We start from the raw sequence: 21,991 nt of genomic DNA, 5'->3' as shown, positions 1-21,991 counted from the left end.
TGCGCAGGTAGTAGTGACTATGATCGCGACTACAACAGCGACGTATATAGTAGCTGTAGTCAAAATGACTAGGGAGCGTCTTAAAATATAGCTTTAAGAATTAGTAAATTATTCTGTCTAAAATTCTTATATAAATACACCAAAATTTGCGACTAAAGTATTTTATTGCCCTTGGGGTGGGCATTTCCCTTGGGGTGGGCGGGCCGTGCAACGCACGGCCAATTTTTTGAAATTTTCCATATGGAACCGTTGGGGCCGAGTACTGCTACACCAAAAAAAAAAAACGGCTGCCCAATATCAAAACGGGAAACCCGGGAACGCTAGTAATGAAATCCGTACCTTGCATAAGCGAGCCCTCCCTTCCCCTCTGCCGCCCCCCGTCGTGGGTTCGGGCGCCTATGTACGTTAAGGTACGCGCAAATTAAGAAAATACGGGTTCGTTGTGTGTGTGTGTGCGTGTGCGTGCATGTGCGGCCGTCTTGCATGAACCATGGTTTGAACCATGTGGTGTGCCACGCGATGCCATTTGCCGGGCTACCTAGTATATGCTTTTGGGTTGGGGGGGATAGATGGATGGGGTTTGCTAGGGAGGGGTTAGGGTGAAGGTTCCACTTAACTTTATTTAGACTTCGAGATGTGGGAATGATGAAGGGGGGATAAGGGGGAGGCAAAGATCGCCCCGGGTTTGATGCGGCGTTGTTTGTCACGTTTTTTTTGGGGGGGGGGGGGAGGTCGATAAGAGGGGGCGATCGAGGGACTACTCCAAGGGAGTTTGGGGGGTCTGTTCGCTTCTGCCATCTGCCTCTGCCGTGTTTGTGGAGCTACGAGAGGTAATGGTGCTCTGTCGGCGTATATGTTGGAATAAGGTTGGTTGATTAAAATCTGCATGCATGGTGATAATAGCACACCCCGCTTATAGGGTGAGCCAGCCCAGCCACATTGTGCATTTTTGTATATATTATAGTTTTGTGCTACAGTGTCCTATTTCGGGGTGCACGTCCGTTGTGGCCCCGCTGTGCTAGGTGCGTCTGACCGTATACCCGGGTTTTGGGCGTGGGTTGAGATTGTTGAGGCTGGCTGATATGGATAATATGGTGTGTTATAGTAGAGGCTGGGGCGGGCTTATGGGCGCATTCTGAGCCGTTTTTTTCTTGTATTTCAAGATACTTGGCGAATATGATCGTTTGCCGATCTGGTAATATTTATCTCGTGTACAGGTGGACGACGCTGCTGTTGCGGCTATGTGTGTACGTATTGTCATATCGATATAAGGAGCAGATGACGCGGCAGTAGGCAGATATGTAGTGTACAAGTGTTTCTGCTTGCAAGACTATTTTTGTGCTCGTTCCGTCCCGTAACCAAAACGTAGTACGCGTGCATGCTGAGAAAAATGTACGTCATACTCGTCTGTATGTGCGGCCCGAGGCAGTGTACATACTTACGTACATGTTCAGGGGAGTGAAGTGAGTTGAGCAGTTTTGAGATGACAATTGCGTGACACATGATTACTGTCCATGCGCCGAAGGAACCCTTCATTACCGGACTTTGGGAACAGCGCCGGATTCGTATTCCACGCGTTTAGCGATACATCCGCGCTTGTTTTCGGACCGTTAACGGCGATGATCGTATGGAAGACCATGTGGCAGAAAAACGCCGTGGGTTATGTAAGTATGTACGTGCATACTATACATGGCCTGAGCTACGAAGCTTTTCCTTGTCGTTTCTTGAACTCTTCGATCCAGCCGGCAGCCTTGTCCTTTGGAACCACGCTGATGGATACTAGACCATCGACGATCTCTGGCTTCCCGCTTCCTAGGACCTTGCCAAGGCTCATCTTCTTGCCTACCTTGATTAGCCCGCCGGCTGCTGTCTCCATGTACGCTTCTACATTTTCCACCGTGTACTCGTGCTTCTGGTCCCATGGTAGGGGAAAGATGTAGTCCAAGTGTTGGTCTAGTTTCTCCTTTTCAGAGAATACCTTAATAAAGTCTGATTGCGAGTCCATAGGATAGAGCAATATGACCGGGAATGTCAGTGTCGAAGAAGGATCCATGCTGTTCTCCAGCTTGACCGTTGCATCTTCTAGATCTGGCGCCTTGTCCGTGTTTCGGGTAAGGATGTTTCTGCTCTTGAGGGCAAGTTGCAGTGTTGCACGCTCCGAGGCAGCCTTTGCCTCGCGCTCTCGACGCGCCTTTTCCACAGATTCTACGTACTTTTTTCGAGTCTCAATCTTGGTTTGAAGAGCTTTGAGCGGTCCATTGGTAGGGTCCAAGGCTAGTCCACGATTGCAGGCCCATGCAGCCTCGTCTAGCTTATTCAACTCCAAGCCAGCAGTGGCGGATCTGTAGAAAGCCTTGACATTTGCTGGGTTGATGTGAAGTGCAGCTACGCAATCTTGGATGCATGAGCGGAAGTTTTCTGCACCATGTCAGTTGATCCGTCATCTAAACATGCTCCCTTGTGCACGACATACTCTTTTCCAAATTGCACAGTGCTCGGTTGACGTAGACAGCCTCTGCAATTGACCTCTCCTTGTTTGCCTCCTCTTGCTCATCCAACTCGTCATCGATAACGCCCGGCCCTGCAGCGTCTGGGTCTCGATGGGTCTGCGGGCCTTTGAGGGCTGCTATTGCCTTTGTGTAGAACTCCTTTGCATTGGACCACTGCTTTGTCCTTGCGCAGTCGTTGCCCTGCTGGCGAAAGTTTTCTGCAATTTCAGCACGGGTGCCCTCATATGCCAATGCCTTGAGCGCTTCGAGGGCCATGTTGTCGCCACCCTCACCATCTGTTTCATCCAGGCTTGTCATGAAAAGCGGCATGCGGTTCATCTCCTTGAGCAAATCGTCCACAGCCTGCGATTTCACCTCGGCCATGGCGGGTGGCATGTCCGCAGAAGGCTGCGGAGCTGGCACGTTCTGGTCATTTTGTGCCATGACGTCGCTCGTGAACTCTTTCCCAGAGGTATTGTTGGACCTGGCTCAAGTTGCGCTCGGCGTGATGACTGTGTGCATGAAATTTTGGCGGATAGTCGCTTAGTCACGTGGATATGGCGGGGGCTCGGGGCTCGGGGTCCCCTGGGTTTGGGCGCACTGTCGTCCCTGCCCAAGTGGCCAAAGATGGAAAAGGCCACAACCACGACCACACCACAATACGCACACTCACACTAGCAACGCAACGGCCAGGGGAGAGGGTGCACAACAACCAGAGGGGCGTGCCGGACGCAATGCCAGCACGGCACCATTCCTTCCGCCCCTCATGCTCTACGCGATCCTGCCCGGCGCAGTGTCTAGACGGCGCCAGGTCCGAAGGAATCCTAGCTGATTACGACGCAAAACTCCTATTTGCCTGCTTCGTCCAGGTATATCCGACGGCCCCGAGCAGACGTCGGCACACCTGGTGCACAAGAAGGAGCAGAAACATACCCGACCAGCTCCTTGCATCCCACACTGCTACCGGGACCGTTTGGTGACATGTCGTCGCCCTCATCGTTGCGGTTGCACAGTACCCTGCAGCGATTCTGCAGCCGTCCGCACATCGGGTCCACTCGCCGCGCCTGCAGGTGGACCAGGACAACATGCAGGCAATCTACGTATTATATTGGATATCGAATCGGTACAGTACTTGACAAGCCCCACGACTATTGATCGACGACTGGCTTCGCTGCGCTGCGCTGCAAGGATGAACAATCGATTGATTGTTGAGAAGCCTCCAGGCAAAGACGCGCCGGCAACGCAATGCCTTTGCTATGCCGCGGGACCTTGCTTAATCGAAAGGTTGTCCAGGTCAGGCAACATGACGTGACCGACCCTGTCTTCGAGTCGTGTCAGCATCGAATGCATGACGACCAGGAAGTTGAATACACACCTACATACTTGGTGTAGTATGCAAAGCTGGATCCTGGAATAGCTCCTGGCAGGTCCAAGTTGGACATTTATCTTGTCGATCTAGACACATGCTCGGCTCCTTTACCACCGCCAAGCGCGCACGGCCATCCCTTGATCCCAAAGTAGAAAGTCATATCGCAGCTTCACTCCGTGGGGGGTGTTCGGATGGATAGGGTGAGGCTGATTGTCCATGCAATTGCCTTCCCCGTCAACGCCATGTATAGCCACATTTTCAGCCAGTCGGGAAGGCTGCAGTGCAGTAGGTTCAAAGGACGATTTGACCGTGGACGGTATCAGGATCGATGCTCAAATTACAAGCTGAAACCTAACGGCATCGCGCCGGGTAGTTGGGCGCTATCGCGCCTCTACCTGCCCGGACCGCACAATGAACGCCGACCGACTTTAGCTAAAGATTCCGCCGGACAGGCCAGACTTTTCTTTTTTTTACCGACACGAGACTGCCACTCTTGTACACATTCTCGCTATGACGACTTGTCCCCTTTTGACGTGACTGCCGATACGGGCTTTTCTTCGCAACGAGCTGACAGCCATTCCTAGACATCTGCGCCTCTCACTCGCTAGCGCATCTTTGCGCACAATCACACCCTTTGCCCAGCTGGATTCGATACGGCCAACCACACTCGGATCATCATTTCCCTTTACATGTAACCTGCTCTGACATTGGCCATCTTCGCGGGACGCATGTCACGGAACGTTAGACCTAGGACCGCAGCCAATGACCAGCAGGCAAAAGCTACAGCGCGGGACGACTCGTGCGACAGGGGATCCTTGGTATACGAAGTGCATGCCTGCAGGGTCACTTGTGCGCACTAGTAGGAAGCTCTGCATAAGCTCGCGGGCTCCGAGGTCGAAACAAATTTAATAGGCACAGATGGGGTTTGATTGATTCTGCGATCTTCATTTGCTACTTTGGTGGCACTCCCGTCTCCCCCAGAGGACTGTGCGTACTTGTGCCTGCGTCCCTTGCCCCAGCCTGATGCATGGTCGAGTCGTGCATGCAATGCTCAAGTTGTGCCTCGTCCCTCCCACTTGTCCTTCTCCTCATTCTTCTTACGCGTCGTGTAGCAGATTACACGGCTTCTCTTTGTCGTTCTTCCTGCTGCGCACTACCTGACCGTCTTTCTTCTTTCTTTTCCAGAGCGATCTACTCTACGTCATTTGTCGCACTCCTTGTATTGTCCACAGTACTCTTTTACTCCAACGTCCCTACAACATAATACGTCACAACGCCGCACACGATCGCAAATTTGCCTGTACTTCTTCCGAATAACTGAGCGTCCGACACCAGACCGTTTTGTTGCGAGTTCAACCGGTACGTAGGCCTCAGTGCTGTTAGCAGCTACTGCGTCGTGGGACTCTGCAGATCTCTTCCCCGCTTTCAGGTACTCGTTGGTACTTTTGGGACAGAGCTAAACCAAGTCACTAAAATCCCCACAACCTGTTCGTCGTGCCTCTCTGTTCGGAATCTGACTTGGACCATAGGCATGCGCTGAACCGTTCACACCCGCAGCACCACTTTGTTGTGGTTCTGACCCCCTCTCCTAGACAATCGTTTCCTTGCCTCAATATAATCTTCTCAACATGTCTACCGACTACTATTCGGACAGCGAGGCCTTCGCTGCTAGCCGTTCATTACCCACACCCGCTGGAACTCCATACGACTCCTTATCACGACGGAGCTCCCATCATGAGATACCAGTCAGCGACATTGGCAGTTCGCCGCCTCCTATGCCACCTGACCGAGGGTTCGGCTCAGGGGACGCCGCCAACGACGAGAACATCTCAATTCTTGACCCCCGTCGTTTCACACCAACATTACATGCGAACCTAGTCTCGGAGATTCTTAACTTACGTCGGGAACTTGATTCGAAACACAGATTCATCGATGATCTGGAGGCCAATCTAGATGCAGCCCGATCTGACAATGAAACACTTGCCAAACAGCTGGCTTCCTCCAACAAGGAATGCAAAATAGCCAAGCGCCAGCTTCAGCACTTTGAGAATGAAACCCTTTCCGCCTTGGAGGAGATCGCAGGGGAGAGAGACAAAATGAAGGAAGCCAACGTTGATCTACGGCAGAAGCTTGCTGCAGCAGAAAAAAGGACTCGAACTCAAGATGACGATTCCACCAAGGTGCACGACATGTGGGCTCGCGAAAAAGAAGAATGGGCTGGGGAAAAACGAGCGTTGGAACGACGGGTTCACGTATCCGAAACTAGGCTGAAGATGCTTCTGGACGAGATTGCCATGCACGAAAAGGCCAATGAAGAGGCTCGCATCGCAAGCGATACAGAAGATGCTGCCGGAGATGCAGGCGTGCCAGAGAGTGAAGCAGGCAGCGTACGCTCTTCGCCCCAGCGAAGACCATCTACTCGCATCGGGCGCCACTCCAGGGATCGAAGTAATAGCAGTTGGAAGAGCATTGGAAGGAATTACCGTATGTCTCTAATGAGCGCTGATGGGTACACTCGTGGAAACGGTATGAGTCTTGCCGATGAACTCATATTTGACGAGGAGGAGGAGGAACTGGACGAGCTGGAGCTTGATTCTGATGACTTCACCGAGCATGAGATGAGAGCGCGTAGGGTGCGGGAGTCGCGACAGTCGATGTTGCCTGACGAAAAAGCAAAACGCATCCTAGGCTTAAGTAATGAGTCCCAGCATGGCACTCGGGATAGCCCTGCTACATTGGTCGAGGAGCCGGAGCCGCGCAAGGGATCCTACGAAACAGAGCAGTCCTCTGTGACCCTAACGTCACGCGATACCGTTTTAGTCTTTCCACCGCCACGCCCTCTCTATGTTGACACTGGGGTCCAACCTACTCCTCCACCATCCCCGATCAAGCCGGTAATGATAGAAGCGGGTTCGCAAACCACCGAACCTTCTCCTCAGATAAAACTGAATGACTGTGCATCTACTGCAGCAGAAATAGAAGCCAACCAGAGTCGGAAACGGGTGTCTGTGCCCGTGAGCGCCAGCTCAACACCCCATGTCATCTCTGAAACATGCATCATGAAATCGAGCTCTGTACAGACCGTTGAGCCTTTAAGCCCGCCGCCTACCCCCAAGATCCCTGTGCCCTCGGAACAGGCACTCCTGCCACAAGCCATTCAAGTTGAGCTAGTCTCCACAGCCACACAGACAGATACCTTGGTCCAACCAGATGTTGCGCCTGAGATACCCAAGAGAGCTAATCCGCCAGCTCCTATTCCAATCCCGTCGATTGCCATCCACGCCCCGACATCAGCGCCTTCGTCACCTAAAGCTCCTATTCTTCCTCCGGGCACCAAGACTGTATCGACACAGACAAGTGGAGATCTTGTAGCTCCAATGCAGTCAACGGCAATGCAGACCGAACCCATCAGGATTGACCAAAGACCGGTCAAGCTCCCGCCGCATCTCCTTCCGTCTGCTATTTCTTCTAAGCCCGGAACACCCGAGACGAACAATGATGGAGTCGCCAGAAAAGATTTCCAACATTTGGCCACAGATGCCCCTGGACAGCTCACATCGAAGATAGCTGCTCGCCAAAATCTCACTGCTCGCCTCGAAGAGGCTGCGGATAGGGAAGTGGAGAACCGTTATCCTGGAAACAATGATAACGGGCCATTGTCTGGTCAGATGCACTCAGACGCACTTAGTCGACCATTCCGCACAAGCAGTCTGTTCGCTGGATTCGATGGTCCGTCGTCTGAGGAAGAAGACGCAGAAGGTGAACTCAGCGATGATGAATTCAGGGGCCTTCAATACTCTACGGCAATGCTATCGTCACGGAATGCGAAGAATGGACGACCAGTAAACCCTCCGACACCTGTGCCAGAAGACAAGGAAACCTCGCCGAATCCCAGGCCATCAGTGGACTCGGTTAACAGCGTGAACATGCCTTCAATGCGTAGCTCCATGGAGAAACCGGTCAAGATCGGCAAGGCTCAACGTACAGTGATTAGCCGCCAGCCCAGCATCCGTCGATCTGCAATGATACAGAGCAGCTCTGCGGTTCACGCCCGTACTCGCAGTGGAAGTGTTGGCAGTATAACATCAAACAATTACTTGCCCAAGCCACCATTCCCAGTTCCTACCCGGTCCAGTTCACGCAACAAACCAATGAGCAAAAGCGAGGGCTCGCAAAGCCCGACACCCCGTAACAGCGGTCCGTATACTGGACGCCGTCCGTATGGCGTGAAGCATCAAAGAAAAGAAAGTATACGGAAAGTGCGATCCGCTGCTCCTGTAACAAAGGCTAGCCGCTCTCGCAGCAGGTCTCCCACGCTTCCAGCCACTCCAAACAATGACGACACCTATTCAATCCCACCGCTCCCAAGCGATATTGTCAGTGCTAGTGGCTTCCAACACCGACATCAACTTTCAAACGCCACCGCAGCCACAAGCTATACTGCCAATGGCTCTGTCAACAGCTCGGCCAGTCAAACAAGTGTTGTTGATGCAATTGCAGCATCAATGATTGGAGAGTTCATGTGGAAATATGTCCGTAAGAGGAAGCCCTTTGGCGGTCCTGAGACATCAACAGACATCAATCGGGCAGCAGAAGAAGCTTCTCTGGCCACCCATGGCGTGAGACACAAACGTTGGGTTTGGATCTCACCGTATGAGAGAGCAATTCTCTGGAGCAGCAAGCAGCCAACATCTGGATCTGCACTGATGGGAAAGAGCGGTCGCAAACGTGAGTTCTTTTTCATCTTCAAAATCGTGTGTAGCTAACATATTCCTAGTCATCATTCAGTCTGTTCTCGATGTTGCAGATAACTGCCCTCCTCCCAAGAATGAGACCTTGTTCAACCGCTCAATCCTCATCCTTACCCCAATGCGCGCTCTCAAGTTTACTACGACGTCGCGTGAGCGCCATTACTTGTGGTTGACGGCGCTTTCCTTCCTTGCCCGTTCAACTGCACCCATGCCGGATGTTGGATCTTTGCCACCTGTACCACCGCCAATTGAGGAACCTGAACATCGCCAAGGTGCGACACTTCGACGTAGCCGCGTTCAAGATTCAGTGCGTCTGGCGAAAGGCCGGGTAAACCCGGTTATGGCACGCTACGCGTTGCAGGATGAGCCTATGCCTAGTCTGCCTTCATTCCCCAATCTCGAAGAGCCACTGGAAGAAGAACCTGCCAGCCCACCTGTTATTCGACGTGGTCCACAACACAGCAGGAAGAGGAGCTCGACTGGCCCAAGCGCGCCTCCTCCGAGTGTTCCATTCCGAAGTTTCTCCCACCAACATGTACCGTCGGTATACTCGAACGGCTCATCCGACATGTATAGTGCTGGCGTACCACCGTCAATACCCTCGTCAGAATACAACCCCACAGGTGGTGCAATGAGTTCCCGAACTTCTGAGGCTAGCACGTCAACCCGTCAACAGTTTTTCGATACCATGGGCACCGTTCGCATGGAGGCGTTTATTGACAACGCTCTTGGTGATCAAAAGCATTCGGCCAGTGGCTCAGCTCGGGCACAGTACATGCAGCACCGTCGTCGTCGTGGAAGTAGCCAGTGGAGCACTAGCACCCGTGATCAGTCTAGTCGTGGTGCTGGTCTCTTCGATTTCGACATTGGTAACGATCCCTTCCGCAACTTCTAAAAAGAGCTACTTCCGGTCACGATTTGTTCATGCGTAATGGGCATGCTTAATGGTCGATCTCTTCTCGCCGCCTTGCTTTGTTGTCTGTCGCATTTGGACGCATTTCAACTTTCAGCTATTGCCTATCACTTTTCTTCTTCATACTAGGGTAATGACCCATACGACTCGACGTCATCAGTGTTGAGTTTCATCATTCTCAACTAGATCTTTCCTATCATCGTTTTTCTAAAGCCATTTGTATCTTACATTTCGGCCAAACTTTCATAGGGGGCGGACCAACAAGGCTATAGACGCCATCGCGCTCACGCGCAAACACTACATCTCTATTCCCCGTTGTAATTATTCTTTTGCAAGCCAGCTTCTACTTGCTGTATACTGTTGATACCCAAAACAGGAGCTCGTCGCCACTATTTTTTCTCTTTGATTAGCTTATCGACATAGCAATCTTTGCTTTTCTGCTTCTTTATTTTATCCGCTTTATATCCACTTTTGTTCTTGCTTAAGCGTGGAAGAGGATAGCGACAATACTAGCCATTCGCGCAGTGTGAAACACTAGAGCATCGAGGCTAGGATTATGGTGGTTCATAGGTTGATAGTCCACAGAAAGAATGAATGGTACATCGACTTTGAAAAATTAATGCGCTCATCCGTGTCAGAAAAGAAAACCGGTGATTGTACTACCAATGGCCTCGGTTCTTAGACAAACTCCACATGTGCATATGTGTATACATGGTACGTGGGGTGTGGAGAGTGAGTCTCTCTTTGTAGTGAGGTTTACATATCCCTGTTCAGATAGCATTTGGACTGCAGTGACCTCTTTTCGCGTTTCCACTTGATCCACTTCGCTGAATTGTCCTATCTTATCCTCAAGACTCTGAGCCACGACATCACTGTACTCCTGTAAAGTTGCTTTCCTGACTCCCTAGCTTGCTATGAAGATATTACAATCAAGGCTATATACACACTATTTTCTTCTCTTTCCCAACAAACACAACCAATCACAGCTCGTGGATCGGTTTTGTAGTGTAGCGGTTATCACTCCGGATTCTGATTTGCTTTCAGGAGCCTTCCGGCAACCCCGGTTCGATTCCGGGCAAGACCTTTATTCTTTTTGCCATAGTTGTGCTGGCTGGCCGGTAGTAGTGGTGGTTGGTTGGTTGGTTGCAGTAGTAAGGATGTTTGTTGTGTGGAGCGGATGTTCGTGGGTCCGAATGTTAGTTTTTTTCCTCCTAGTGGTCAATGCAGATCGACCCATACACCACTTTCTTGTTTTGGCTGCTATGCCAGTAGGTAGTTTCGGGAGAAAGAAAAAACAAATCTAAATGTTACATCGAACGTGTGTATACTGGACTACTATTCTTTTTCTTTCCCTACGGCGCAGTGGGATGATATTCTATGTAGTACGAGTTCCAGCCCCTCGTTCGCATAGTTATTGCGTGGGCCGAGGCTTTTTTGCCTTTTCTATGTCTCCACTTTGCTAAGGGGAAAAAAAATTTGGATCTTGCACACCACACTACTGAACAAGAACCCCAACAACACAAAACGATTGTAGTAGCAAAAAGGATAGCTCGCTACCGACGAGGTAGCTGTTACAGTTGACTCAGCCGAGGTTTGAACTCGGGACCTTCAGTGTGCCTAACAGGGTGTTAGACTGACGTGATAACCAACTACACCACCGAGCCTTGCTGTTTGCTTTTTGATGAAGAAAATGTGGCGTTAGTACCGTCATGTATCAAGGGACTCGCTAGTGAAATTGACATTGAGAAAAAAAGAATAGAGAGATTGAGGCATAGGAACGTGGGAGTTGCTTTCTTTTTCCCCTAGTCCAGGGAGTGGATCAGGAACAAGTATGGCATTTGCCGCAATGCAAGTACCAGGTATATTTGCTCGTCGGAGCAAAACAAAAAACAAAAGAAAAAGATATGTTCTTTTTCTTTCCCAGTAAGAGAAAGAGAAGACATGTACGTTGACTCAGCCGAGGTTTGAACTCGGGACCTTCAGTGCATCTAACTGATTGTTAGACTGACGTGATAACCAACTACACCACCGAGCCATGTTTGAACTGTGCATGAAGAGAATTTGTCGAGTAGTCCGTAAATATCTCGGGGGAATTGACTTGGTCCGTCAACGACGAGCAGAATGCATCTGCATCTTCTTGAGTGGTAGGCAGGTTGTGCTGTGGGGACAGTGCAACAAATAGGGCTCGACCCACTCTTGTCAAAAATTCTCGCTACCGCATGTGTATCGAATATGCTGGGCGTGTACGATTGAAAGGCAGTGTGACTCTTGAAACAATGTTAGAATTGCGAAGATTGTGACTATTTTTAAAGGGCGAGACCGCTGTAACCAAAGATTAAGTAGCGCTAATCTAATTGTAATCAGTGCGACTGAACTCATATCACTTACAGATAGCACTATTGTGCCAATAAGAGTGATAAAGATTTTCCCCTATCCTACAACTTGCTTCCGGTCTGTCTTCTCTTTTCCTTTTCCTTGTCCCTCAACATTCGTCGTAAAATCTTTCCGGACGGTGATTTGGGGATGACATCGATGAATTCGATTCCGCCGCTAATCCACTTGTATCTCGCCTTGTGGTCTTCAACATGCTTCTGGATTTCGCGCGCAAGGGTGCTGTCATCCTTGGAGTTCACAGAGGCTGCCTTGACAACAAAGGCTTTGGGTACTTCTCCAGTCTTCTCATTTGGAATCTGGATCACAGCGCAATCATTGACAGCAGGGTGCGTCAAAAGATGAGCTTCGAGTTCTGCTGGCGCGACTTGATGTCCCTAGGTGGTAATTAGCAACAGACGCCTCAGATGGTATATTCAGACGTACCTGAACCTTGATCAACTCCTTGATGCGGTCGACAATAAACACATGCTCGTTGCCAGAAGGCGACTTTCTGATGACAGCCTCGTCTCCAGTACGCATGTAACCATCCTGGAATGTTTCCTGGTTGGCCTTGTCGTTGTTGAGATATCCTAGCACAACTGAAGGCGACTTGACAAGCAGCTCGCCCGGTTGGTCATATCCAGTGACCTCGGTACCCTCGGGAGTTACAATCTTGCACTCTGCACCTGAAATTATGGAGCCGCAAGAGCCGTACCAGATATCATCCGGCGCCGATGAGGTTACAACAGTGCAGGTTTCCGTGAGGCCATAGCCTTGTCTGATCTTCCATGAGGGAAATATCTTTTGCAGATCCTCGGCTGTTTCTTGTCCCAAAGGTGCTGCACCGGTGAACAGTGACCAGACGGAGCTGAGGTCATACTTGCTGAGCAAGTCTTTATTCTTCGTCATTTGAATGATGATCGGGGGAACCTTATCCGTTAGCATGTGTCTCTGTCCAGGATCACATTATGCTTACCAAGAACAACGCGTTGATTTTGTAATCTTGTATCGCCTGCAAAGTATTCTCAAACTCAAACTTTGGTAAAACCACCACACCATCGCCACGGTAAACGCCGGCATGACAAATGACAACCAGCGAGTAAATGTGCGACATGGGCAAGAGACCCAGTGTCATTTCAGTGTAGTCGGATTGGTTTCGTACATCGTTGATGATGGTGTCTCGGTACGGCTTTTCGAAAGTTGCGATTTGTACTAAGAATTGTTAGATCTATTGTTATCTTTAGATGCATCCAGGACATCTTACGCGTATTGGCAATGACATTTTTGTGTGAGATCATGACGCCTTTCTGCATCTGAATCAGCATAGTCGCAAGAGGCTATCAGAAGTCACTGCTTACAGGCAGACCAGAGGTACCACTGGAGTAGCAAAGGAACGCGGTCCTTCGAGCACCCTCACCGGCCCCCCAGTTCAATGGTGGTAAGCGGTCAAGCTTTGAGCCTTCGCGGATGAAGTCATCCACCGTCTTCTTGTCCTTGGGTGTGCTCTTTCCCGCGATCTTCTCTGGCAACTCGAGAATATATATGCGGTTTTCAGGGATTCCACAGTTCTTAGCGGCTGCCCGTGCCGTTTCCAATAGAGGAACGCATGTGAAGAGAGCTTTTGCGTGCGAGTTCTTCAGCTGATATTCGAGTTCAGAGGCGCTGTAGGCAGCGTTGGCGGGCGTCTGGATACCGCCTAAGCGATGGGTGGCCCATGCCAAGGGGAGTGTGTCAATCTATTCATGTGAGTATTTTAGCATATGCGCTTGATTGGAGGTTCTCACGGTATTCAGAGAGAAGACAGCAATGACCTTGTCCCATTCGGATCCTTTGTTTGGGTCGAAGCCAAGCTCCTTGGCCAACCCCCGGGCAAGATAGTCGACGCGTTCTCGAACCTCGAGGCTCTCATACGTCTTGCCTGTCACGCCGCAAGTAAAGGGATTGTGTGAATAACCAAGCGGATGGCGGCCGTAGTTCTCATCCAACATGAAGTCGGAGATGGGGATCGAGTCGGGCGGATCGAATGGAAGCTTTGGAACCCATGGTGGAGGATAGAAGGGCATGTTGAGTACTTTCTGCTTGCACGTTAGTTATGCGCTAAGCTTTGGAGGCCCTGCAGGGACTCACCTAATGTTCAGCCTCAATTCGAAGTGTAGGAAGGAGTTGAGACGCGCGCGAGTGCCCGAGACTTTAAGTCGTTACCCGGACTTCCACAATGACGTTAGTTCGTCCGGATACTGTTTCTGTTCGGCGCTGACTGCAAGCACCAGCCCCAATTGTGGAGAACCTGGGGTATGCCGAGGTCATTACCAGGGTGGGCTAAGCCTATCTCATCATCGGATTTATCTCGGAGTCTCATAAGCGGCGGACTTCGGCGGATGTTGTTTTATGTGTGTGGACACAGAAAGGGGAAACACCGAGTGGTCAAGAAAGGCGACTCTCTCCACAGGCCACCCAACCAAAATCAATGACACGCCAGAGAGTTGGCAACTTTGGGGCTTCATATCACCACCACGATACTCACTATAGTCATTTCCAATCTTAGGCGTACCATCTTCACTTTATGCTAGAGTGATATTCGCAACCAAGAAGATAATCAGAAAGACGCGAGTAAACGGTACTGCTGACGATATGAAGCACAGCCTGTGTAGGAGTTTTGCTTTCCTGTCCGCTGGGTAGGTAACTAGCACGGCTTTATTGTGTACTAGGTTGGTAAGGATTCTTAGATGTATACAAGACGATATCGTCTGTCCATGATTCTTCGCTGTGGTGGACCTGGATGGAGAGATAGTCACGTGGGCCATTGGGTCGCGATACGACAGGGAGAGGCAAGAGGAAAGAGATGGAGACATGGAAATACAGCAGAGTAAAACAAGGGGATTGAATTTGGTATGCTACACACAAGTACATATGGCCGCGTCAGGACCACGACAACAAGTCGAAAACACCGTATTCCAAAATGCTTCGAGCTTGGGCAATGGATGCCACGACGCATCTACGCAACGTAGGCCGATCATAGAGAGTCTCGTCCCCCTAGGTGGTGGGTGCCGGGGCGTGTCAGCAGCTCCCACGTCGACCAGCTTGCGCCGGCCAAGTGAGGATGCGACTGAAGCAAAGCATTCATATCATCTCGGGTTTAGTTACGTGAAGAGAAAAAGAGAGGCGGAGCGACGCGCGACCGAAGTGCAAATATTTCCCGCCGGAGAAACGATTTATCGGCGCCGACGCACCCCACCCCGACCATACAGCGCCGCTCTCGCGCCGTCATTAAGCGGAGCTCATCGTTTGGTTGCCGCTTCGAGACTACGAGTCCGGCTGCATCGCGGCTGTCTTTATAAACTTGCGCGCCACGCTCCTCGAGCCCTACACACCGCAGTACTCATGGCGTCCCTCAGGCCGATTTGCAGAGCGCCTCTGCGCCACCTCTCCTCTCGTTTCCCGCCTTCAATCGCCCCTCGAGCATCATTGCGACAATGGCGGGGCTACGCTACCACTTTGGATGCTCAGCAAAAGGTGCCTTCTATAGTACACAACTTTGAGATAAGGACCTTACTAAACAAGCATTAGATCCTCTCTCAAGACCTTGAACAGGCAGACCCTACCGTCTACGAAATTATCAACAGGGTTCGTTATTATATCTAGCATCTAGAGCCAGAATGCATATACTCACAATACCACCACTGCAGGAGAAGAATCGCCAGAAGCACTTTATCAACCTAATTCCCTCGGAGAATTTTACCTCGCAAGCAGTTCTCGATGCTCTCGGCAGTGTTATGCAGAGTAGGCTTCACGCCGCCCCAACACTACGCTAAGCTAATACCACGCCACAGACAAATACTCGGAAGGATACCCAGGCGCGCGATACTACGGAGGAAATGAGCACATTGACGAGGCAGAGCGATTGTGCCAGGAAAGGGCTTTGAAGACTTTTGGTCTTAACCCTGCCGAGTGGGGTGTCAATGTCCAGGGTGAGTCAGTCGTGATGATAACAACAACCACATAATAGCTGACAATTCTGCGCCAGCTCTCTCCGGATCCCCCGCGAACCTCTATGCCTACTCAGCTGTCCTAAACACACACGACCGTATCCTCAGTCTCGACCTGCCCCATGGCGGCCACTTGTCCCATGGCTACCAAACCCCTACCAAGAAGATTTCTGCCGTTTCCAAGTACTACGAAACCCTCCCATACAGACTAAACGAGAAGACGGGCATCATCGACTACGAAAAAATGGCTGAATTGGCCCATCTATACAGACCCAAGGTTATCGTTGCTGGCACATCGGCATACAGTCGATTGATCGAATACGAGCGCATGCGCAAGCTGGCAGACGATGTCGGTGCCTACCTACTCTCAGACATGGCTCACATTTCAGGTCTTGTTGCTGCTGGTGTCATCCCCTCTCCGTTCCCTCACTCCGATATCGTCACCACCACAACCCACAAGTCTCTGCGTGGCCCGCGAGGTGCCATGATCTTTTACCGCAAGGGTGTAAGGAAGGTTGACAAGAAAGGAAAAGAGGAACTCTATGACCTAGAAGGCCCCATCAACGCATCCGTGTTCCCAGGTCACCAGGGAGGTCCCCATAATCACACAATTACTGCTCTTGCCGTAGCCCTGCAACAGGCCTCAACCCCGGAGTTCAAAGACTACCAGCTGCAAGTGCTGGAGAACGCACAGGCTCTCGCACAACGACTTGGCGACTCAAAGGAAAATGGCGGTCTGGGCTACAACATCGTCTCTGGTGGCACTGACAACCATCTTGTCCTTGTCGATCTCAAGGATCGCGGCGTTGATGGCGCACGTGTGGAGCGCATCCTTGAGCTCGTTGGCGTCGCATCTAACAAGAACACTGTTCCTGGTGACAAATCAGCCATGAAGCCTGGTGGCCTGCGTCTTGGTACACCAGCCATGACCACCCGTGGCTTCCAAGCCTCCGACTTTAAGCGCGTAGCTGACGTTGTGCATCGTGCTGTCGGCATTACCCAAAAGCTGGACAAGGAAGCCAAGAAGAAGGCCGAGGAGAGTGGACGCAAGAACCCCACCAGCGTCGCGGCTTTCAAGGAATACGTTGGTGAAGGTGAAGATATTACCGAGATTCTTGAGCTCAAGAAGGAAGTTGCGGACTGGGTGTCTACATTCGCATTGCCATGGGACAAGGCCCAATGATGAGATATGACATGACGAAATCATGTGCGCACGTTTTGGCGGAATTTTCTGGCGTTTTATTTCTCGAGATGAAGGCAAAAGGATTTATGTGAATGTGTATATATGAGAGGCTTTATTCTTTTCACCGACTACTAGAACAGTGGCTTGCTTTCCGCCTTCACTAAGCCACCCCTCTCGCTATAATTCAACATCTATTGAGCGAAATCATGTGTATTGTGCGCTCATTCACTAGGCCTTTCTTTGTATAAGAGCTGTTTTCTCATGCGTCGTCTTTGATGTTCTCCGCATCCCACTGTCTATCCTTTTCGTAACTGTTCATCTATCTTTCGCTACAAGACGTGGCATTCCATTCATTTCCAAACACCTTAGCAAATCGACACAAAGAAAACCTGTACCACAAGCACTGTAGCCCATCATATTCACCATGTTCACGCTCCTTGGACTCTGGCTTTTCATTCTTTACGCAGCCACCCCGGTACTTGCGCACAGCATTACCAACGTTACAGTAACGACCACGTCCACACTCATTATATCAGTCTTCGATTTCGCACCAACCACGCATCTTACTCGAGCATCCACTACACCCTCGATCGCATATCCGAATGCAAGTATACCAGCGCTCGCCGCTACACCTATAGCAACAATACACATATACTTGAGTACAAAGTCTCATGCTTCAGGGTCTACGAGTCCAAATATTCTGACAGGTACTATTACGGCCGTCGCAACGAGTGCATCCACGTATGAGAAAGAAGACAAAGGAGATGATGACCACGAATCGCATCCGCACACCACGCCTCCGTCCCAATTCAAAGTCGCAAAGCCCGCGTGGATCAACCCCAGCACCGCAGCGCTACTCTGCTTTGACTTCCTAGCCGCCACTTTTTTCGTGTGGTGCTGGGTCATGGGCTGGTTTTCGTGGCTAAAGGGGGACCAAAGTCGCGATCGTAGAATGAGACAAGGAGGATGGCAGGCATATAGGCCGAGAGAAGCAAGAGACTCAGATACAAGAGCACCAGTGAACCAGAATGTAGAGCGGGAAATGAGAAGGTTAGGGATGGTATGATTACGTGTCTTAGAAGAGAGAAAAAGCTCCATATCTGTAAGAAAAGGTGCAGTGTAGAAGGAAAGAGGAGAAAGTAAACATGGATATCATTTAATATAGTCCCCCTTCCCTATTCCACCAGAGGGAAAAGCCCCCAACTCAACAATCACGAATACAAACGCCCACTCCCTCCCATATTCGTCTATATGAAAAGAAAGAGAAAAAAAAATCAAAATCACCCATGCATCGTCTGCCCCCCCGGCCCGCGTTCCCAAAACTCAAGCGTCAACGCACTAAGAAAACAAGGAATCTCCTTCCTACCCTCGACCCAATAAACAATCTGATCGCGAATCTCACCCGCGAAAACGCTTTGTTCCCCGCCACTCACCTTCATGGTGCCATTCTCGCCATCAAACACAATGCTATTCTCCCCTTCCTCATCCGCAGGCTTGAACATGCTGGTAACTTTGACGCGCCCATTGGGCATAAAGTCGAGTTTCCAGCCGAGAATGGAGGCGACGGCCTCGCGGAACTCGAGGGATTTGGCGGTCCAGATTTGCTTCAGGCGCACGATTTTCTTCGACGAAGAGGCGAGTTGCGCTTTGAGTTCTTCGAGTTCGTCGCGCGCGGCGTCGAGCGTGGCGAGGGGCACGGCTGAAGGGGCCTGTTTGCCGTTTTCGAGCTGGTCGAGGAGTTGGGCGTTTGCTTCGCGGAGGGTGCGCACGGTGCTTAGTTTGAGGGCTTCGGCGTCAGCGGTGGGGTTGGATTTTAGTTCTAGGACGCGGGTGCGGGAGGATTCCTTGAGCTTTTTGAGTTGGGTGTGTTGGGCTGTGTATTCGGACTCGACAATCTTCATCTTCTTTTGGAGCGCGTGGAGGTCGTCTTGTAGTTGTCGGTTCTTTCGTCGTAGCTCGCCAACGCGTTCCTCGTTCTCGTCCGTCTCCAGGGAGCGCTTTTGGCCTGCTGTTGAGGGAGCGGGCTTTTCGAGACTGTTAAACTCCTTTTGTAGGGCCTCAACTTCCTTGCGGTATTGATCTACAAGATCCTCCAACTCTTTTATCCGCTCAGACTTTGCTTGGTCGTATGTGTCAGGCTGCATTTCGCGTTCTTCGTCATCAAAGGCCTTTACTTGAGCACGCAGAAACTCAACCTCCTTGGTTGCCAGAGCCTTTTGTCTTTCAAGACGTGCTCGAGCCTTTGCATCGGCACTGTTCGCTGCACTTGTACTTCCAACTGTCTTGAGCTGCTGGATCTCTGCTTGTAGCTGGGCCTTTTCTTCTTCAAGCGCTTGAATCGTTGCTTCTCTGACCGAAAGTTCTGGCTTGATCTCGCCCAACCGGTTGAGAAGATCGGTCCTCTCTATCCGCTCTTGGATGAAAGCCCGTGCAAGGTCTTGGGGTGTTTCGAAGAGTACCTCGCCGTGTGTCTCGGCTTCAGCCTCCAAGTATGAAGTCCAAGAGTCTCGCTCTTCCTCAAGGACCTGTCTCCGCAATTCCGCTTCGCCCAATTGCCGCTGTAGGTCATCCATCATGCGCAGTTTGTTTTGTAGTGATCTCTTCTCCTCCTCTACGACTTCGATAGCCTTGTGCTGTTTCCGGTATTGCTTCAGCTCAGCATTCTGCTCCCTGGTCAAGGTCTCAAGCTTCTTAATATGTGCCACCTGATCGGAGAGCTCCCTTTTAATGACTGCTAGCGTCTCTGCATCCCCTGTAATTGCCTTGAGGCGCAAGATCTCGGCCTCCTTCTGTCCAACCTCCTCTTCTTTTTCCGCGAGCGCTCGCTGTGTGTTCTGCAGCGCGTTGACTTTGGATTGCAAGTCTACCTGTACCTCCTCCATGCTCTCCTTGAGTTTCTTGTGTTCGGTCTGCAAGGTGTTGTACCTGTGGTCGTTCTGGCGTTGTGAAGTCGACAATTCCTCTTTAACTTCGTCAAACTCTTCTTGTATCGATTGCGCCCTCTCTTGACTCTCTCGCAACCGCCTCTCCAGTGCTAGTCGCTCGTTTGCAGTGCGTGTCTGAAGTTCGGCCATTTCCTTGGAAAGCGCCTCATATTTTTTGGCCGTTTGAGTGCTGGAAGCCTCAACTTGCTGGGCCTTTCGAAAGTCGGTATCAGCACGGTTCTGAGCGTCTCGCAGTTCTTGCGCATGCTCCAACTTCATCATCTCCTTTTCCTGCTTTGCCGTCTCGAGTTCATATCGCAGCGTATTGAGCTGCGCGCGGAGGTCTTCATTGATAGGATCGGAGGGCACAACCGTGTGCGGCGCATTCTGGGAGGCTCTCAATGTGGTTCGGAAGGTTTCTCGCAGAGGTTCTCGTTTCGCAACTACTGGCGCAGGCGCAGGCTCCTCTTCACCGGTGAGGAAGTTGAAGGATGGCTGGTTCGTGTTGCGTACAGCCATTGTGGGAATGACCGTTGTTTGTTTGTTGTCTTGGAATTGAGGTGGGCGAAGCTAAGTTGGTAGAGATGTGAAATAAACAGTCGCGACTAGGCCATGGCATGTATTTGAATACCGTCTCTTTGCTACCAGGCTGATACGGGGTCTAGAGAGAGTAGGTGGTGTGTAGTCCTTATTGTCGCAACAGTCGGACGAGAGGGTTCAAAGCACCGCCGTCGGATAGGGCTTAGCGTGTAAGGTCCTCTGTCGCGCGCGCACGTGCTGATGTTTACTCTACAACCACAGCATCACAAACTTGTACATGTCACACGGGGGATTTCATATTTACGATTGACTGTCGAGCCTAGTATTTCTAGTCATACAAATCCATAGAAACTACAAAATCTACTCTTTGACGTCTTCCCATGCCTTGGAGAAGACATCTTCTTGGCCGTCTCTCCAACCCCATGCAATGCAGTAGTGCTGTAACAGCAGTTCAAGTTCTTCCAGCTCGTCTAGAAACTCCAGGCCAGCGATGCGCTCTTTCTCTTCAGCATTGATCCATCTCCGCCAAATCGTGTGCGTGTCCGCTGCCTTTGCTCCAGTCTTCAGCCCATAGCCCTGTAAACGTGCGCGCTGGTCTCCGAGCCCGGGGTACGCAATCAATGTGTGAAGGTAGATGTTACGTGTCCGAAGGTTTGAAATCATGGTTTGACCAAAGGCGTCTTGCGGTAGAATTGGCTCGTAAAGTACAAGGGAAGCAGGCGTCGTGGGCTGCAAATAGTGCGTCAACAACGACGAGATTATTGACTGTACTGTAGAAGGCTGGAGGTAGACCAAGCACATCTCTGATAGAATCATGGTAGGTATGCTGGCGTCCAGGTTCGGTATCTGAGGCAGAGGCGCCTCGTCTGTTGGATTGGCCAGACAGCGTAAGTCAAGGGCATGGATGTTGTAGTTATCTGAATGGTACGAGTCCGAGTTGGAGGGCATATGCAGTAGCTTCTTGTGAAGCAGTGGTTGCCTTTGTATGGCAGAAATCTTTGACGATGTGTTTGTAGGAAAGTCGATTTCGTGGTATATCAGTCGCACTTGCGGATAGCGGTCGAGGAGACGAAAGAAGCGTGTGTCAGTGCCAGCACCGAGCGAAACAATCTGCTTTGGCGCAGAAGGGTTGGTGTCGAGGAATTTGGCGACTAGAAGGTCGATGGCCGATGTGCGCACGTAGGTTCCTCTGTTTAGCAGTGGCAGCTTTCTGGTAGCCGGCTGTGTTGCGAACAGTTTGGCATATGGGTCGTGGAGATATCCCAGCTCTACACAGCTCACCCTGCTCCCCGCAGCATCTTGGTCGGTACCCTTGACGGCATTGTCCAGGATCTGTGCTCGCTCTTCGCTAGAACGCCCCAGTTCGCCTCTTCCAGATCCTCTTCCTCTTGATGGCCCCCCGCGACGTTGGCCGAGAAGCGTCTTGAGGTTGGGGATTTCGTTTGACGAGGCCATGCTTTCGT

General features: G+C 51.0%; 7 protein-coding genes across 7 annotated transcripts; 3 read left to right on the top strand and 4 right to left on the bottom strand.

Moving 5' to 3' along the window:
- Nucleotides 1–1,699: 1,699 nt before the first annotated feature.
- Nucleotides 1,700–2,933, bottom strand: COCVIDRAFT_107631 (hypothetical protein; the record flags this gene model as incomplete). Its single annotated transcript, XM_014698006.1, has 2 exons — nt 1,700–2,418; nt 2,474–2,933. 2 exons carry the CDS (start codon nt 2,931–2,933, stop codon nt 1,700–1,702), a joined length of 1,179 nt encoding a protein of 392 aa, XP_014553492.1.
- Nucleotides 2,934–5,486: 2,553 nt separating this feature from the next.
- COCVIDRAFT_29356 (hypothetical protein) lies at nt 5,487–9,504 on the top strand (the record flags this gene model as incomplete). The annotated part of the gene is made up of 2 exons (XM_014698005.1): nt 5,487–8,586; nt 8,636–9,504. 2 exons carry the CDS (start codon nt 5,487–5,489, stop codon nt 9,502–9,504), a joined length of 3,969 nt encoding a protein of 1,322 aa, XP_014553491.1.
- A 2,453-nt stretch (nt 9,505–11,957) lies between these two features.
- COCVIDRAFT_18678 (hypothetical protein) lies at nt 11,958–13,958 on the bottom strand (the record flags this gene model as incomplete). The annotated part of the gene is made up of 6 exons (XM_014697963.1): nt 11,958–12,290; nt 12,340–12,825; nt 12,872–13,107; nt 13,160–13,202; nt 13,254–13,631; nt 13,680–13,958. 6 exons carry the CDS (start codon nt 13,956–13,958, stop codon nt 11,958–11,960), a joined length of 1,755 nt encoding a protein of 584 aa, XP_014553449.1.
- Nucleotides 13,959–15,276: 1,318 nt separating this feature from the next.
- COCVIDRAFT_107569 (hypothetical protein) lies at nt 15,277–17,064 on the top strand (the record flags this gene model as incomplete). Its single annotated transcript, XM_014698004.1, has 5 exons — nt 15,277–15,408; nt 15,463–15,519; nt 15,582–15,675; nt 15,726–15,863; nt 15,920–17,064. The coding sequence occupies 5 exons, from the start codon at nt 15,277–15,279 to the stop codon at nt 17,062–17,064; spliced, it is 1,566 nt and encodes a 521-aa protein (XP_014553490.1).
- A 424-nt stretch (nt 17,065–17,488) lies between these two features.
- On the top strand, nt 17,489–18,130 carry COCVIDRAFT_107643 (hypothetical protein; the record flags this gene model as incomplete). The annotated part of the gene is made up of 1 exon (XM_014698003.1): nt 17,489–18,130. One exon carries the CDS (start codon nt 17,489–17,491, stop codon nt 18,128–18,130), a length of 642 nt encoding a protein of 213 aa, XP_014553489.1.
- A 214-nt stretch (nt 18,131–18,344) lies between these two features.
- On the bottom strand, nt 18,345–20,507 carry COCVIDRAFT_107564 (hypothetical protein; the record flags this gene model as incomplete). The annotated part of the gene is made up of 1 exon (XM_014698002.1): nt 18,345–20,507. One exon carries the CDS (start codon nt 20,505–20,507, stop codon nt 18,345–18,347), a length of 2,163 nt encoding a protein of 720 aa, XP_014553488.1.
- Nucleotides 20,508–20,888: 381 nt separating this feature from the next.
- On the bottom strand, nt 20,889–21,983 carry COCVIDRAFT_29352 (hypothetical protein; the record flags this gene model as incomplete). Its single annotated transcript, XM_014698001.1, has 1 exon — nt 20,889–21,983. The coding sequence occupies one exon, from the start codon at nt 21,981–21,983 to the stop codon at nt 20,889–20,891; it is 1,095 nt and encodes a 364-aa protein (XP_014553487.1).
- Between the last annotated feature and the right edge of the window lie 8 nt (nt 21,984–21,991).

Source organism: Bipolaris victoriae, assembly GCF_000527765.1.
Source record: "Bipolaris victoriae FI3 unplaced genomic scaffold scaffold_86, whole genome shotgun sequence".
Taxonomy (NCBI): Eukaryota; Fungi; Ascomycota; class Dothideomycetes; order Pleosporales; family Pleosporaceae; genus Bipolaris; species Bipolaris victoriae.
This window is presented reverse-complemented; position numbering and strand designations above follow the sequence as displayed.